General features: G+C 40.4%; 1 protein-coding gene across 1 annotated transcript; it reads left to right on the forward strand.

The window, feature by feature from the left end:
• The first annotated feature begins 16,444 nt into the window (after positions 1-16,444).
• Positions 16,445-17,953, forward strand: CCL21 (C-C motif chemokine ligand 21). Its single transcript, XM_051965589.1, has 4 exons — positions 16,445-16,622; positions 16,910-17,030; positions 17,198-17,386; positions 17,508-17,953. Exons 1-4 carry the CDS (start codon positions 16,562-16,564, stop codon positions 17,548-17,550), a joined length of 414 nt encoding a protein of 137 aa, XP_051821549.1. The 5' UTR covers positions 16,445-16,561; the 3' UTR covers positions 17,551-17,953.
• The last annotated feature ends 279 nt before the right edge of the window (positions 17,954-18,232 follow it).

Here is an 18,232-nt window from a genome sequence, read left to right on the forward strand (position 1 = left end):
CTTTAGGATCTCTTTGGGATATAAGCCCAGTAGAAACACTGCTGAATCAAAAGATATGCATGTTTGACAACCCTTTGAGCTTAGTTCCAAATTATTCTCCAGAATCATTCACAATTCTACCAACAATGCATCAGTGTCCCAGTTTCCCACATCCTCTCCAACATTCTTCATTATTTTTTCCTGTCATCCTAACCAATCTGAGAGAAATGAAGTGGTATCTCAGAGTTGTCTTAATTTGCATTTCTCTGATCAATAATGATTTGGAGCACCTTTTCATACGACTAGAAATGGTTTCAGTTTCTTCATTTGAATTGTCTGTTCGTATCCTTTAACTATCAATTGGAGAATGACTTGAATTCTTTTAAATTTGAGTTAATTCTCTATATGTTTTAGAAATGTTTTAGTTCTTTTCAGCAATTCAGTGATCTAGGGGAATCCCAATAAACTTTACATGGAAAATGCCATCTGCATCCAGAGAATAACATATAGAGATTGAATGTGGATCAATGTATACAATTTTCACCTTTTTTTTCTTTCTCTCTTAACCTGGCTTGGGGAAAAAAAATTGGTGGGGGAAGAGTAACTATGCTCTTTTTCTAGGTTATTAGAAAAGCGTCAGTTCTAATGATCTGAGTGAGATTTTCTTTTTACTCACTACTATAAGAAATAAAATATCTTGCCAAGAACTTTGCTGACTCACTGATGAATAAAAGATTTTATTTAACATCCTTTTTTGAACATAGATGCCTAGGTTAGTAGACACAGTTTTGAAATCTCAAAATCAGTGTTTTATTTCCTATCCTGAAGCTCAAATCCCTCCTTTGATTCCCCATTAATTGGGTGTTACAAAAGTTAAAGAACATGAATCTCCACACCTCATGACATACATAACAAGTCCCTGCCTCCAAGGAACTCACATTCTTTTGGGGAAGATAACTTATGAAGGGGAAAGGCACAAAGCCCAGAGGGTTGCTTTTCAAATATAAAATCTCCATCCCAATCATATTTTTAAATTTCCTTGTGGGTCCCAGTCTTCTATTTTTTAGTTTTCAATTTTCTAATTTGAGAAATTAAAGAAATTCTAATTTCTCAATTCAATTTTTCATAACTCTATGAAGACTAAATTATTCTTCAATTATCATACTACCCTGACTAAGGCAGGGAATTACTTAGTGCTTAAATAAAAGTGTGTGAGTTGAGCAAACCAAAACCAACCAAAAAACAAAAGGAAAAGAAGATGGAAGCATGCTTAGGTTAGCACCTCCCCTCTGGAAATAGCCATCTATGACCATCTGATTCCTGGAAATAAAAGAGACCAATATGGAAGATGTTTCACACACTTACTTCGTGATTCTGCTTCCTGAAAACTGACCCCAGTCTCTTTCCATAAGAACTATTATCATTATTGGTCATATAATCTCAGGACTCATCCCAGAGTTACCACACTGAACTCAGTTCTAATACTTGCCCTGATCAAAAGATCCCAGATCTGGAGCTAGAAGGTATATGTTGTTATTGTTATTGTTGTTTGTCCTTCATTCTCAATGAAGACCATGATATCAGGAGGGGATGCCATGACATGGAAGTAAATTGGATTTGAGAGAGGGAGGGCTGGGTAAGGTCCCCTGTCTCACTTCCCCTTCCAGAGCCCTCTGGATCCAGGGCCAGATATAGATCAGGATGACTGGATGATCCTGGATACAGTGGGAGACCTCAGCCCTTTTAAGCTCAGGTCAACACATCTTAGTTTGACTGAGGAAAGTCTAGGCCCATCCCCCTTATTTTACAATAGAAGGTTAAGTGATTTGCCTCCTCTCACCTGGGCAACGTCATAGGTGGGAAACCCAGATCCTCCGACTCCACAGCCAAATATTCTTTCCCATGTGTTAATGTCTCCTGTACATTAACACTAATCATGATGGAGGTTCTGAACCCAATATGATACATAGCTTCTGGAGACAGCATAGACTGCAATCCTAATCTCAGCTGTGATCCTATTGCCTCATACTGACTCTTACTGAAACTCATTGACTTACCCAATTTACAGACACTACTCACTGACCTCAACACCCTAAGCTCACCCTAAGCTCAGCACTGACACCTAGTTCTCTCTTTTATTGGCCAATGCAGAATGTAGCACAGATGTCTACTGTTGGGGTGAAAAGATGGAAAGAGCTTTGGACTAAGAGCCAGAAGACTCTAGTCTTGGATCCACTGCACTAGTCATGGGAGCTTGGACAAGTCATTTACCATCTCTAAGCCTCAGTTTTCTTATTTGTAAGATAAGAATGACATCTATCCTGTTTTAAGGTCATTGTTATAAAATTGTAATGCAATAAAAATGGTGTTTATGAAAGCACTTTTGAAAATTAAATAATACAATATCAATTAAAAATATTATCTTTGTTGTAACTGTTCACATAAGGATCACACAACAATAAGTGATCCTGATTCTGATACCATAAGCAAATTAGGGAAGCATAGAATAGTTTACTGGTCAGATCTATGGATAGGGGGAGAATTTAAAATCAAACATCACAAAATGTAAAGTGGAGAATTTTGATTATATGAACTTTAAAAGTTTTTACACAAATAAAATCAATACAACAAAAATTAGAAGTGGGGGGAGTAGGAAGGAAAGGTGTGGAGGAATTTGTAACAAGTATCTCTGATAGAGGTCTCATTTTTTAAATACATAGGGAACTGAGGCAAATTTATAAGAATATAACTCATAACTCTGAGGTACCACTACATACCTTCCAGATTGGCTAAGAGGACAGGAAAATATAATGATGAATGTTGGAGGGGATGTGGGAAAAGTGGAACATTAATACTTTGCTGGTACAATTGTGAATTGATCTAGCCAGTCTGGAGAGCAACTGGAACTATGCCCAAAGGTCTATTAAATTGTACATACTCTTAGATCCAGCAGTGTTTCTACTGGACTTATACCCCCAAGAGATCTTAAAGGAGGGAAAGGGACCCACATGTGCAAAAATGTTTATAGCAGCCCTTTTTGTAGTGTCAAGAAACTGGAAACTGAGTGAATGTCCATCAGTTGGAGAATGGTTGAATAAGTTATATGAATGTTATGGAATATTATTGTTCTGTAAGAATTGACCAGCAGGATGATTTCAGAGAGGCCTGGAGAGACTTACATGAACTGATGCTGAGTGAGATGAGCAGAACCAGGAGATCATTGTATACGGCAACAAGAAGACTATAAGATGATCAATTCTGATGGACAGGGCTCTCTTCAGTGATGAGAAAATTCAGGCCAGTTCCAATAATCTTGAGCCATCTGCACCCAGAGAGAGAACTATGGGAACTGAATGTGGATCACAACATAATATTTTCATTCTTTTTGTTGTTGTTTGCTTGCATTTTTCTTTTTCATTTTTTTCCTTTTTGATCTGATTTTTCTTGTGCAGCATGATATTTATGGAAATATGTCTAGAAAAATTGCATATGTTTAACATATAATGGATTACTTGCCGTCTAGGGGAGAGGCTGGGAAGAAGGAAGGGAAAAAATTTAGAACACAAGATTTTGTAAGGTGAATGTTGAAAATTATCTATGTATATATTTTGAAAATAAAAAGCTTTAATTAAAAAAAAGAATACAAGTCATTACCCAATTGATAAATGGCCAAAAGATTTTAATAGACAGATTTCAGACAAAGCTATTTATAGTCATATGAAAAAATGCCCTAAATTACTATTTATTAGGGAACTGCAAATTAAAACAATCCTGAGTTGCTATCTTACATCTATCAGATTGACTAATATAACAGAAAAGGAAAATGATAAATGTTGCAGTGATTGTGGGGAAAACTGGGACACTAAGGCACTTTGGTGGAATTGTGAATGGATACAACCATTTTGGAGAGCAATTTGGAACAATGTGACAAAGGGCTATAAAGCTGTGCATATCCTTGATCTGTATCCCAAAGAGATTTTTTTCTAAAAGGGAGGTGGGGGAAAGGATCTATTTATACCAAAATATTTATAGCAGCTGTTTTTGTGGTGGCTAAGAACTGGAAATTGAGGGCTGTCCGTCAATTGGGGAATGGCTGTATAAGTTGTGATATGTGATTGTAATGGAATACTATTGTACTATAAGAAATGACAAACAGGACAATTTCAGAAAAACCTACATAAACTGATGCACAGTGAAGTGAGCAGAATCAATAGAACATTGGACACAGTAATTGAAATATTGTGATAAACAATTGTGAATGATTTAGCTATTCTCAGTAATAGAATGATCCAAGATAATCCCAAAGGTTTCATGGTGAAGATGCTGTTCACATACACATTCCTTCCCTCCTTTCATCCCTCTCTTTCTCCCTCCCTCCCTTCCTCCTTCTCTTCCTTCTTTCCTTCCTTCCTCCCTTCCTTCCTTTTTTCTTCTTTTCTCTTTCTTTCTTTTCTTTTAACAACATGACTAATATAGAAATGCAGTTTACATAATTGCACATGTGTAACCTATATTAGATTGCTTATTGTCTCAGGGAAGGAAGAGGGGAGGTGGCTGTTGTCACTTTTTGCTTGGACTATTGGTCTTCCTAATTGATCTTCCAATCAACAGGTATGTATTAAGTACCTAGCCAGACCCTGCATTAGGCTTTGGAAAGAAAAGGCAAAAAAAAAAAAAAATCTTTACCTTCAAAGTAATCAAGCTAAGAAAAGACAATATAAGAGTATTCGTAAAAAGAGATACAATGTGATTTGGTGGGTAAGAAATTTGTAGCATAAGTTTATGAAAGTTATGATAGACTGGACAAACATGAATGGGTAAATTTACTAAAGTTTAACTTAAGGACAAAGAATAGTTTCCAGAGGAACCAACAAAGGAAGAGATAGAAGGATGTGATATTACACCTTTTCATATAAGTTCCTTGAGAACAGAGATCATCACATTCTTTGTATTTATATTCTCAGTGCCTGGTACAGATAATCAACTTCATAAATGTTTGTTGATTGCTTGACTGATTGAGGGAAAAATTTCAGATTTCAAGAATATGAAAGTGAATGTTTTAGGTGACAGTAAGGTCAAAACACTGATTCTCATCACTTCCCACTTCAGCTATCACAGAAATAACCCTGATCACAAACATCACAGTGCCCACATGCTATTTATTAGTCCTACCACAGTCGTTGATCACCATACCCTTAGCCCATCCCAGGCACCTTATTGACTCTGAGATACATAAATAACCCTAATGACCACATTCTGCACTCATGATAGTAGTGATTCTGATCATTCCAAAGAGATGCCAGCCACAGAACTGACCCCACAGACCAAATTCTGAGTCCAAACTGCAGTCATAATGATTAACTAATAAGCTCTTGGAGAGCAAGGACTGCTGCTTAGCATACTGTCTGGCACACAGTAAATTGATATTGATTGATTGATAATCTCAGAATTGGCCTCGGTTCCCTTACACAGGTGTCTGGTCAGTACACATTTGTGGCATTATAGTATTAGGGGAGATGGAAAGGATAGACCCTTGTGCCTGGAACCTTCTTCATTCTCCCAAATATGTCTCTTCCTCCTAAAATGTTCACCAGAATTCTTCCTTTGCCCTCATTTCCCCATGCCTTGTTTCATACATACTCATGTATGTTTCATTTCCCTCTCAGATTGTTAGCTTGAAGATAGATGTTGGGTCACTTTAAAAAAAAATCTCCATCTCTGAGCGTTGTATACAATAACAGCAAAATTGTGTGATGATCAGCTGAGATAGACTTAGCTCGTCTCAGCAATACAGTGATTCAAGACTATTCCAATAAACTTCTGATGGAAAATGCCATCCACATCTAGAGAAAGATTGCAGATCAAAGTATCTATTTTCATTTTGTTTTTCTTTCTCATGGTTTTTCCCTTTTGTGCTAATTTTTTCTTTCACAACCTGATTAATGTGAAAATATGTTTAACATGACTGTACATGTATAACCTATATCAGATTGCTTGCTGTCTTGAGGAAGAGAAGGGAGGGAGGGAGAAAAAAATTTGGAACTCAAAATCTTACAAAAATAATGCTGAAAACTACCTTTATATGTAATTGGGAAAAATAAAATGCTGTTAAGAAAAAAATGTCTTCATCTCTCCAGCACTTAGTATAGTGCCTTTCACATAATGGGCACTGGATAAAAGTTTGGGGATCTGTTGAATTGAATTACCTAATGGAGCTGCAAGGCAGGGTTCTATTTTGGGGAGGTTAGACCCTATGGCTAGCATGGGGCTTAGATGCAGAAATGGTATTCCACCCAGTTAATTAAGCTCCAGGAATTGACTCAGAATATCCAAACTCACCAGAAACTGAAAGAAACAGAAAAACAATGTATTCCAATAAAAGCTGAGTGGAATAGCCAAGTGGACCTGAATGCTGCTGTTATCTGGTCAGCACATTCTCTTCCCAATGGGAAAATATAATTGAAATCTGACCAAATCTCTCATTATATCTTTGTGAACTAAATAGAGAATGGTGGATCCGATAATAGATAAGTTAAATGGATTTGAAATTAGTGGAACAACTATTCCCAAAGAATGGTGATTAATCATTTCTCATTCCTCTCCAGGCTGTACTCCCAACTCTTCCTACCATGTCCCCAGAAATCTCTTCATCTTAGAAACTTAGTTCAGTCCTGGAATTCATACATTCTGATTGGATGGCTCCTCCCAGAATCTCCATTTAAGCAGAATGTCCAGGTCAACCATGTCTAATTACTCCTCTGGTTACATTCTGGGTTTCTTCTTCTACCATAGTTGACCTTGCTGGGCACCATAGTATCCCTGCTCACTCTTCCCTTCTTTATGGGTTATTTTTCTACCATTAGATTGTAAGTTCATTAAAGAGGGAAACTGTTCCCCACACTTTAGCAGAGTGCCTGGCAAATAGTAAATTTCTGACTTGTTCACTTAATCAGTTTCCATCTGGAAAGTGTCTATAGTGGAGTGCCATGGGGTTTTGCATTTGTTTCCATTTTTTAAAAAATGGTTTAGATGAAGAAAAGAGTGACACAAACATTGCCAACATGCCATAGATCTAGGAGGGATACATAAGAAATACATTGGGCAATGGAGTTTGTATCCAAAAATGACTACACAGATTAAACAGGATGGGCTCAAATTTTCATAAGATGAAGTTTAATAAAGATAAATGTTCATTCCTACATTTTGGTTGAAAACCAAACAAACTGGGCAGTTATAGGAAGAGCATTATATGGCTGGACAACATTCATATGTAAAAAAGTTCAGGATTAAGTGAACTACAAATTCAATATGAGTTTGACACAGTAGACAAAAAAAAGTTAATGTGATTTTGGATGATATTAATAGAAACATAGTTCTCAGAATGGAGAGGGGGAGCGTTGGTGAGATGTAGTCCTTCTGTTCTTTGACCTGGTCAGGCTATGTTGGAATGTTATGTTAGTCCTGGGCACCATGTTTTGGAAAGGACATTGATAATCTGGAATGCATTCAAAGGAAAGGAACTAGATTGATGAAAGGAACTGAATTTATATGATAAAAGGATTATTTGAAGGAATTAGAATATTTAGCCTGGAGAAGAGACTATTTAGGGGACAGAAGATGGCTGTCTTCAAGTATTCAAAGAGCAATAGTAAAAAAAAAAATTAGATTAGGTTTGTGCTTTGCTTCAGGGAGTTAAACTAAGAGCAACAGAATTTAAAATAAGCAAATCACTACTCAATTTAAGAGAAAATTCATAGAGCTCTCTAAAGATGGAATGGACTGGTTGAAATGGTAGTGAGTTCCTCACCATCAAATGTCTTCAGATGAAAGCTGGATGATCACTAGTTGTCCCAGGTATGCATTGGGCTGGATAATCTCTCAGGTCCTTCTGAGATTCTTTGTTTTCTATCAGAAGTCTAAAGAATGAATCTTACAAAAATGAATGTTGAAAATTATCTTTATATGTAATTAGAAAATAAAATAAAATACCATTAAGTGAAAAAGAAAAGTCTAAAGAATAAATTGAGGCTAGTGAATTCTTCTCAAGGTTTTGGCAACAGGAGTAGGGCAGGAAAATTATATGGCTGTTGTTTCCTGTTGCTGAGCCTTTTACCAGAGCCCAATACCAGAGAAAACATTTTATGGGATCCAACATGGAAGGAAGTGAAAAAGCAAGGTAGGAAAAAAGTGAAAGTTGGAAGGAAATGAGGCAGTAGGACTAAAGGAAACAGCACTATAGCTTTGGTACTGGTCATCCATGAGATCTGAGGAGTGGACACTGGTTGTGTTGGCTGACGGTAGGTGCTAGGGCCACTCATGTCCTAAACCTTGTACATGAAGAGAAAACAAAACTGGGAATGGGAATCTCAAGCAGGCAGACAAGATGTCAATAGACTTTGAAGCTCCAGTTCTACCTGGTAGGATGGGATCCTATAAAAACCTCTGTGATCCGAAGTGGCAGGTGGCAACTGTCAAGAATGGTCCTGCATAAGGGAAATGTGAGGGAGGGGAAGGCAAGCTCAGATAACGGGTCGGGAAGGTTAGCATGGTTTTCAGGAGAGTTCAATGGAGAAGCTTGAATCTGGGCATTCTGGACGATGCCAGGAAAGATCCAGATAAAGATCCTAATTTCCAGCAAGAGGGGGCCATGTTGCCAGTTCTCTAGCTCCTTCTCCCCCCTTTTAAACCCCTCTTTCATGAAGTCCCTGCCAGGGAAGGAATAAGCAAGGGACTTTCCAAAGTTTGCAGCTTTCGGGGTCAGGACCCTCATAGGGGCTGGACCTGGGGCTGGGCAAGCAGCCTGTGGGAATCTGGACTTCAGGAAGGGATAGGTCTCCTTGTGGTAAATCATTAGTGGGGTGGGGGTGGGGGGGGCGAGAGAATAAGGCAGACCCTGTGATAGCACAACTAGTCCAATTTGCATGCCCCATATAGGTATATGCATACCCACACAGACATACACAAAATATACCGATATAAATGCCTTGTAGGTATCAGAGCAGTTCTTAGCTTCGGGACAGTTTACAGGGGTCCACGAACCAAAATTTGCATTTCTTTTAATTATTTTAAAATGTTACTCTGAAAAGGGATTGATGGGTTTCATCCATGTTACAAAAAAAGACAAATTCAGGCTTCAGGGGTTATGATATACTTGGAAATTTGGCAGGATATAGAGGAATTAGGACTCTGCTGTTGATACCCCCCGTTTTACCTATCATTGAAGCTGCATGGTGTGATAGAAATATTGGACTTGGAGTGGGAAAACCATGGGTTCCAATCCCACCTCAGACCTTTTCTAATTGTTTGACCTGGCAAATCACTTTGTAATTCCATTGGACCCCGGCTTTCTCATCTATAAAAATAAGTTGGGTACAATAGCCAATCATTCACTTCAAATCAACAGCATACTATGTATTAGGCATTGGGCTAAGTACTGGGGATACAAAAGAAGCAAAAGACAATTGTTGCCCTTAAAGAGTTTACAGTCTAAAGAGGGAGATAACAGGCAAACATGCATATCAACAAGAATATATATATGTGTTTGTATATATATATATACATATATATATATATATATATATATATATAGAGAGAGAGAGAGAGAGAGAGAGAGAGAGAGAGAGAGAGAGAGAGAGAGAGAGAGAGAATAGAAAACACGGGAAAGCTACTGAAATTAAGAAGAGTAAGGAATGGCTTTCTGTAGGAAGGGGGATTTTAGTTGGAATAGGAGGTTCCTATAGGAAACCAGAGAGTCAAAATTAGAATAATAGGTTTTTTCCATATCTAAATCTAAATCTATATTTGATCCTATACTCCTCCTTCCCTTCTTCTCTCTGATTATCCAAGTATAGTCTATGAACTCCTGATAAAACATACTATGTATCTCCAGATAGAGAACTGAAGGATTCAGAGTACATACTGAAACATATTTTCTTCTGTTTCTTTTTTTCCCTTGCTTTAAAAGGCATTTTTAAAAAGAATATGGTTAATGCAGAGATTCATTTTATATGACCATACATTATTTGAATGGATTTTATTTTTCTTGTCTTCTTAATGGGCTAGAGAGATAGAAGAAAGAGGGAGAGAATTTTGGACTGAAAATAAAAGAAAATTGAATTTAGAAAAAAAGCAAACAAAAACAATATGTTCTACCAATTCTTCAAGGTTCATCCATTCCATGACCATGCCTTCCTGGACTAGACCAGCCCACTGTGATTTTTCCTCCTATATATTCCTATAGCATTTACTCTATATTATTCATTTGGTCTTTATTATAAACTTTTTTTGTTGTAATTGAATTGCCTCCCATGTGCCAATTTCCCCCAATCCTTCTCCATTTGACCATAAGTTCCTGTGGATCAAAAACCTTATCTTCATCCTATATCTTCTTCATAGGCTTGCTGGACTGTGCTTAGCAGAATTCCTGGCACCTAGCTTAATAAATATTTGACTGACTAACCTGCCCCAGCAACTTCCTTGTATACTCAATAGGCAAACCAACCATAGATTTATATATGTACATAGAACCACAGTCACTCTTCTCTGTTTTCTATGGACTACACCATCCTTCACACATCTATCAAAGATTGGGAAAAGGTGAAACTAATCTCAGGATCCAAATGTATAGAACTCAACACACAGGTTGGACAATTTGAATCCTAACTCGTGTTGGAATCCTAACCAGACCCGAAATCTAAATAAGCTTCCCTCTACTCTTAATCCAGACCTCACCTAAGCAGCGCTTTTGCCCAATTTATACTTACTATTATCACAAACCTTAGACTTCATTTTCATCCTTAAACCTAGCCTCAGACATGGCCCTTACCCCAGTTTCTTAAATCTGAGTTCTAATTAGAATAACAGCCCTGATTTTAAAACCAAACTTGACTCTCAATCAAGGGTATGCTGGTAAATGTTGTATAAACTTGCTCTAAAAAAAAATGTATTGGACACATTGTTAAGTTTAATTTTCTCGTTTGCATTTTCTCCATCATTTTCTTAAGTCAAACAATCAACAAAACAATAAATCAAACCCTGATTTGTAGCATTTCTATGGTGTAAATGTTCATAGAAAATTTAACAATCTGGCTCTTGGCCCTGTGATTTAACCCTCTCTTTACTGAAAAAAAGGCACAAGCAGAGCCTAGACTTAAAGAATTAATTAAGGTCCTACAATTTGAAGAGACACAAAGAAAAAACAAAGATCTCTTTGTCCTCAGAGAGCTATTTAAGGTTATCAAGCATTACCCCAAAGCTAAACTGAACCCTAAAAGTAGCCATTGTCCAAATCCTAATTCCTACTGCCCTTCCTACAAATCTATGCTCTAATCTGATTCCTTAACTCTAAACATATATTTTATAGTCTATCTACAATAATATAATAAAGCAAAAAGCACATGGAATTGGAGCCAGAAGAGCCAGTTTCAAATCCTGGCCCCTGCATTGATATGAGTTCTGTGATCCAGGGCAAGGCCATTGAAGCTGAGACTCAAATTTCTTCATCTGTAAGACGGATCTAATCATACTTGGTTGTAAGGAAAGTGCTACGTGAACCTAAATGTGCTAGGTGAATGAGCCACCGTCACTGGGCTCCTGTGCCCGCCCACAGACAATCTGGCCACAGTCCCCAGAGGGCTCCGTCACTCCCCCGTCCCCAGGTGCTAAGTGAGACGACAAGCCCTGTTTTCTTGATCCTGACTGTTGTAACCGAACCTCAGCGGGTGCAGATAACTGAGGCTAGAGGAGCCTCATTCCCGGACTGGCCCAGCCCCTGAGCTCCCAGTTCCCGGCAGAGCCCTCCCTGGTATCTGGTCAGCCAAGCCATGTCTCCTGCCTGAGACCAGCACCAGCAGGCTGGGAGCAGATGGGCCCCGGGGACCTTTTAGGTCTCTGGGGGGTGGGAGGGGTTGAGGGGAGCTGGAGACGGGGGAGGGTTGGGTCTCTCAGGATGGGGATTTCCAGCCTCTTGAAATTCCTACACCTGGAGAATGAGCATCTTCCCACCTAGCCTCTGCACTCCTCACCCCGGGGATATGGGGGACAAGGGCTGGGGTTAAGGGAGGGACCAAAAAGCAAAGCCTGTCACTACCTTTCTTCATGTGCAACCCCCAAAAGTGGGTAGAGTGGACAGTTGTTATCTGTTCCCTAGGGTGTCCAATGAGTCATAACTGGTCAATCATATCCTCTCCTCAGTTTCCCTTCTCCTTTCCTTCCTCCCCACGCCAGGGTTCCCTTTCCAACAGGAGAATCTGTTTCTACCTTTCCCTCAATGAACCAACCTGTCTTCTCTTGAATGAAGGCATTTCAGGACAGAAATGGTTCTGGGAAGCCATTCCTGCCAAAGTATCAATATGCTTCAGGCCTTCGTGCACTTTTATCTTCTCTGAAAAATGTGTGTTCTCCCAAGGGGCAAGGCTTTAACCTGCCAAGGATGAAATTAATGGTAGGTTTCCAGATTTTATAACCAACCAGCCAATGGTACAGCTACTGGGGAATTGGGAGGAGAGAGGAGAAGCTCCATCCCATCACACCTGATTGGAAACCTTAGTCTCTAGACATGAGAGATCAGCACAATGCTCATCCAAGGGGCCTTGAAAAGTAGAGTCCAGGACATTCTGGAGACAAGATGACTGAGTTTAGGATACAGAAACTGGAGTGGTCTGGACCCACCAAACACTCACCGGAGGGATCTTCTCTCTCTTCTTGCAAGCCAAGCCTGTCCTATTCCCCGACCCAGCAATTCTCATCCTAAGTACTCTCTCTCTCTCTCTCTCTCTCTCTCTCTCTCTCTCTCTCTCTCTCTCTCTCTCTCTTTCTTTCTCTCTCTCTCTCTCTCTCACTATCTCTTTCTCTCTCTCTCACTATCTCTTTCTCTCTCTCTCTCTTTTTCTCTTTCTTTCTCTCTCTCTCTCACTATCTCTCTCTCTCTTTTTCTCTTTCTTTCTCTCTCTCTCTCACTATCTCTCTCTCTCTCTCTCTCTCTCTCTCTCTCTCTCTCTCTCTCTCTCTCTCACACACACACACACACACACACACACACACACACACACACACACCAATCTGGGGAAAGGAGATAATCTTCCTGCTCCCAGGACAGCTGCTTCCTGCCCCAGCATGTCCACCAGTCAGATCCCATACCATGCAAGCCATATCCTGTCCCTTCTCTCTGTTTCTCAACCCCTTGGCTCCCAGTGTGACACTCCTAATGCCTTCAGCAACCAGTCTACCTTCCCTGAGGGTGGAATAAAAAGGAAACAGGTACATTAGGAGGTATCAAATTCATATATCAGACCCAAACAGATAATAAGAGACTGGGGTTGAGAGGGAGACTGGAGAACAAATGAAATTGGAGGGGGTTTAACCTCTTAGAAGATGTTCAAGTATCAGCAGGAGACAGACTGTGTTCTGGAAAGAAGCTGCTCTACCACCCAGAAGCTTTTGGGGACCAGGAATTCTAAAGGGAAATTCAGACCTGCTAAAATGATGAAGCACTAGCTTATCCCTCTCCCCTTGCTTGCCACTGGCAGTGCCAAATTGGAAAGTCCCTAAACACATATACTGTGAACTTTAATCCACTTCACCCCCATCCTGATCCTCTCTACCACCTGGCCTGGCACTCTCCCTATGACTCTCTCTATTCTAGGCCCTTCTCCAGATTTCCTTTTTAGCCCAGTTCTGTTCTCAAAACTAGAAGGAAAGGGTAGTACTTATCCTAGTACCAGTCCTGGCTCCTTCATTCATCATATGTGGGGCCAAGAACCAAGTAGCCCTCTCCCATTGCTTCCAAAAATCACAAAATCTCAGAAGCAAAAGGATGCCAAAGGTCACTGGACCAGTCTCCCATCACCTAAGGACCTCCAGGGATGATGAGCTTGCTGCCTATCAGAACAATCTATTTCACTCTTGGATCTACTCACCTGGAGGCAAAATCGGCTTCTATATGACTCATTCACCACTCTTGGTTCTGACTTCTGGAGTCAGAACATGGCTGCTCTGTCTTTCACATGACAGCCTTCAAGTACTTGAAGACACCTGTCCTCTTCCCTCCCCACCCAAGGCTTTAAAGTTCAATATCCCTTTCTTCAATGGTTCTTCAGTCATTCTACCTTTTTTCTAAGCTGGAGACCAGAGAGTTGCGGGGAGAAAACATGGGGGGCAGTTCCCCACCCCCACCCATCACACGATTAGTTCTGCCTAGAAAATCCAGAACTCATTCTATTCTCCCATTCATCTTCTAGGCAGGGACCCAACTCACCTGTCTGAAATGTTTAATCTTTTCTATCATCTGGCTTTCTTCCTTGCATCAATCAACCAAGTACTTATTAAGTGCCTATTTTTTCAGGAAGTAAGCTACATTTTTGGGTTTTAAGGAACTTGTCTTCTATCAGGAGAAATTACATATACACTTAGAGGTGTACATATTTAAGGTAAATTCTAGGACTACTAATAGCTGGGGAGTGGGGGGCAGGGTAGATAAGAAAAGGCTCCATATAGGAAGTGGCCCCTGAGTCTAATTGTAAAGGGAGGGAAGGATTGTAAGAGATGGAGAGAAGTAGGGAGCACGCTCCAAGCATAAGAGACAGCCTGGCAAAAGCATATAGAATAGATAGAATGTGTATAAAACAACAACTAGACCAATTTAGCTGGAACATGGGCATGGAAGGGGAGGAATATGCAATAACCTAAAGGTAACGCAAGGTCTTTGAATGCACAAAAGGAGAGTTTTTATTTGATCCTACAGACAAAAAGAAATCACTGGAGTTTTCTGAACTGAAAATATCATAATCAGATCTGTTTTAGAATATCACTTTAGTGACTCTGTGGTGGACAGAGAGGGGAAAGACTTGAAACAGGGTACCCAAATAGGAGACTATTGCAGTAGTACAGGCAAGAAGTAATAAGGATATGAAATGCAAGAGAATTTTCAATGGTTCTTCATTGGAGCTTCCCTTATATTGTCTGAATTCTCTCCTCTTCAAATCCCTTCTGCTCCAGCTAAACTGATCTTACTCTCTCATGTTGCTTCCAACATTCTTCTCCCCTGAAATATATTCTACTGCTCTATCACCCGACTGCTCCCCAGCCCAATTTTCTACTTAAACGAATCCTACTCATCCTTAGAGTCTCAGATAAAGTTCCATCTTTTCAATGAATCTGTCTCTGAGACCTCTCTGCATACAATTCCAGGCACTGTTCTATTTTCCTACATAGACTGTGGGTTCTTGAGAGACAGAGACTACATTTTATTCACCTCTGTTTCTTTTTTTCTTTTACAGAGCCTAGCATGTGGGGATAAGTCCTGGATCTCTGATTTCATTGGTATAAGACAGCTCTTCCCACACTTTTTCATGTCCCCAAAGTGTTTTCAGATTTCTCAGTGAAATTTTGAAAGACTTTTATGAATTGATGCAGAGAGAAATGTGCAGAACCAGGAAAACAAGTGATAAAATGACGTCAATATTGGGAAGGAAAACATCTTTGAAAAACTTAAGAATTTATTCATATGTTAAGGACAACTTCAGACTGATAATGAAGCATGCTTTCTATCCTTTAGCAGAGAGGTGATAGTCTAGAGGAAACAAATGAGATGTACGTTTCCAGACATGGTCAATGTGTGGATTTATCTTGTTTGATTATATTTCTTTGTTAGGAGGGATTTGGGGGGAGGGGTAGAGTGGTATAGGAAAAGAAGGAATTGATTATGATGCCCCCCCCAAATCAATGAAACATTTCTTTAAAAATACAGAGGTAAGCAGAAAGAAATTCAGAAGAGGACAGACAAGAAGGGAAATACTGGGATTACTATTTTAAATATAACAAATACATTACAGAGCCGAATGCAATAAATATTCAGTCATGCCCAATAATATCTTCTATTCTTCCTTGTGTATTAAAATGTTCATATTTGCTCATTTGTCAAGCTCATGCTTTTTAAAGTAATTTTTTACAAAAAAAGAAATAGCTTTCTCTTTATCATTTCATCACACCTGAAATTCCATTACTGGACTTTTTTTGCCTGTGTTTTCAGTTTCAGTCACTCTTTTAAACTACAATGTCCCTTGGCAGGAGGAACCCGTACAGTCCCAGCTCCTCATCATATTTATTAAAAGTTTTCCTCATTGATAGATAAAGCCCAGTCAAAAAGCACTCAAAAGGGCCAAAAAAGGAGAAATTTCTCTCTCCTTCCACCATAATAAAATTTCAGCAATTTTACCGCTTTTTTCTCATCTTATTCCCAAGGTAATGAGGGGCTCCCCAAGCTTAGTCCTCCTCCCATCTCCAACTCAGGATAGAAAGGAAAGAAGAGAGGCTGGGAGCCAAGTTAGGGGTAGGGGCAAGAACCAGCCTTCCAGGAAAAAGGAAGGGAGATCCCCATCCTTCTTTGGACAGCTGGGGACAGAAAGGGCTAGCTTCCAAGGGGGAAGTGAAAGTAATGGAATCTGTTAAATAGGGAGTGGGAGTCTACACAGCCCACACACTCAGCCTTCTACTCCCACCTCCAACTCCCAGCATCTGGCTCTCAGCCTCCAGACCTCCTGCTCTAGCTTTCAATTCCCAGCTCCAAATCTGGTCCTTGTCCTCCATGGCGCTGGCTCTGATGCTGGCCTTCCTGGCCCTCACTGTCTGCAGCCCAGGCACCCAAGGTACTGATGGAACAAGACAGAGTGTTTCGGCAGCCCCTGAAGTCAAAGCAGGGTCGTAGGGAGGATGGGAGAGGAGGAAGGCATCGGGTGTGAGTAGAAAGGAGGCTCCCAAAGAGAGGGGAAATCTTTTAGACTGGCGAGGGCTATTATTCAGTCTTCCAACTCTCCTTCTGACATTTTACTTCTGGAGCAGAGGGCAACAAGGGTGCTTGGGTCAAAGTTCTCAGCCGGGTTGGACTGTCTCTCTACCCCAGTCCCCCGACTCCTGTGTTTTCCCTACCTTTTAGGGAGTGACAGTGGGGCTCTCGACTGCTGTCTCAAGTACAGTCAGAAGCAGATTCCAGCCTCCATCGTCAAAAGCTACAGGCGGCAAGAAGTCAGCCAGGGCTGCATCATTCCTGCCGTAATGTGAGGGCACAGCTCGGGGAGCCAAATGGGGAGAGGGGCCAGAGGAAGGGGTCGGAGAGTCTAGAACAGGCAAGGCTCTTAGGTCTGGGTGGGGGGAGAAACTATATCGGGAGTGGAGATGATGAACTAGGATCTGGGCTCAAGTCTGTTGAACACGGTCCCTACAGATTTACTACCTGGAAAAAATCACAGGCAGATCTGTGTGCTGACCCCTCCGTGAAATGGGTGAAAGACCTGGTGAAGCGGCTTGACAAGTATGGGGGAACCCTGCCAAAACCCAGATCCCGGACCTGCAAAAAGGATAAGGAAACCTCCAGGCAGGGCAAGAAGGGCCGAGACACCAAGGGCTGCAAGAGGTGAGGGAAGGGGCTTCGGGCGGAGGCGATGGGGTTTAGAATGCAGGGAAGGGACTCTGTGGAGATTATTAGCAGTCGTCCCACTCCCTTCACCTTTTTCTTTTCTATTCTTCCCCTTCAGGACTGAACAGACCACAGTCTCCAAAAGAACTACTGCCCAGTGATAGTGTTCAAGACTCCACTGACCCCTGGTTGCCTCACTGCTTTCTTCCCAGGCTCTGAGCTACCATATTCAGGTCATGGAAAAGACTTAGCTGTGACTTCTGGTTCTCATCCCTTGTCTGCCTAGCTCACCCACAGACAACCTTTTTTTATGCTTTGACTTTTCTATCTATGTTCCCAGGGCCTTTAAAGCCTAGAGCTGCAGCAAGATTTCCCAGAGTGAGGTAGTGGGTCCTTGCTGGGAAAAGTTTCCCCAATCCACCCCTGGGACCTGGTTCTGGTTCCTATGCCTGCCCTGGCCCGTTCCCCATAGCCTATTCCTGCTAGGAGTCAAGATTGACTTGTCCCTCTCCCCATTGTAAATATTTTCTGTATCTTGATTCAATAAAGTGTTTGAATTCCCTAGCTTTTTTGCCTTCTACCCTTTGTTGTGGGTGTGTTGCTGTATATGAACATATATGTACATACATATATAGCAGATATACATGTATATATCCATATATCTGTATATATGTGTATATGTATGTATGTATGTGAAATCAATACATGTCTGTATTATAAATATATATGCATATATATGCATGTACATGACTTTTGTCTGCATGCATATGAGCTAAGAAAATCTCACATTTTTCCTGCATGTATATATATTATGTGATATCAATTCAATTTGACATTAACTGA

The sequence above is a fragment of the Antechinus flavipes genome, chromosome 1 (genome assembly GCF_016432865.1).
Source record: "Antechinus flavipes isolate AdamAnt ecotype Samford, QLD, Australia chromosome 1, AdamAnt_v2, whole genome shotgun sequence".
In the NCBI taxonomy this organism is placed as follows: Eukaryota; Metazoa; Chordata; class Mammalia; order Dasyuromorphia; family Dasyuridae; genus Antechinus; species Antechinus flavipes.

Bases quoted from the DNA above. Each gene is read 5' to 3' on its own strand.
- CCL21 (XM_051965589.1), top strand. From the start codon at position 16,562: ATGGCGCTGGCTCTGATGCTGGCCTTCCTGGCCCTCACTGTCTGCAGC. The intron at 16,623-16,909 runs GTACTGATGGAA...CCTACCTTTTAG, and splicing joins CTGCAGCCCAGGCACCCAAG to GGAGTGACAGTGGGGCTCTC. The intron at 17,387-17,507 runs GTGAGGGAAGGG...CTTCCCCTTCAG, and splicing joins GACACCAAGGGCTGCAAGAG to GACTGAACAGACCACAGTCT.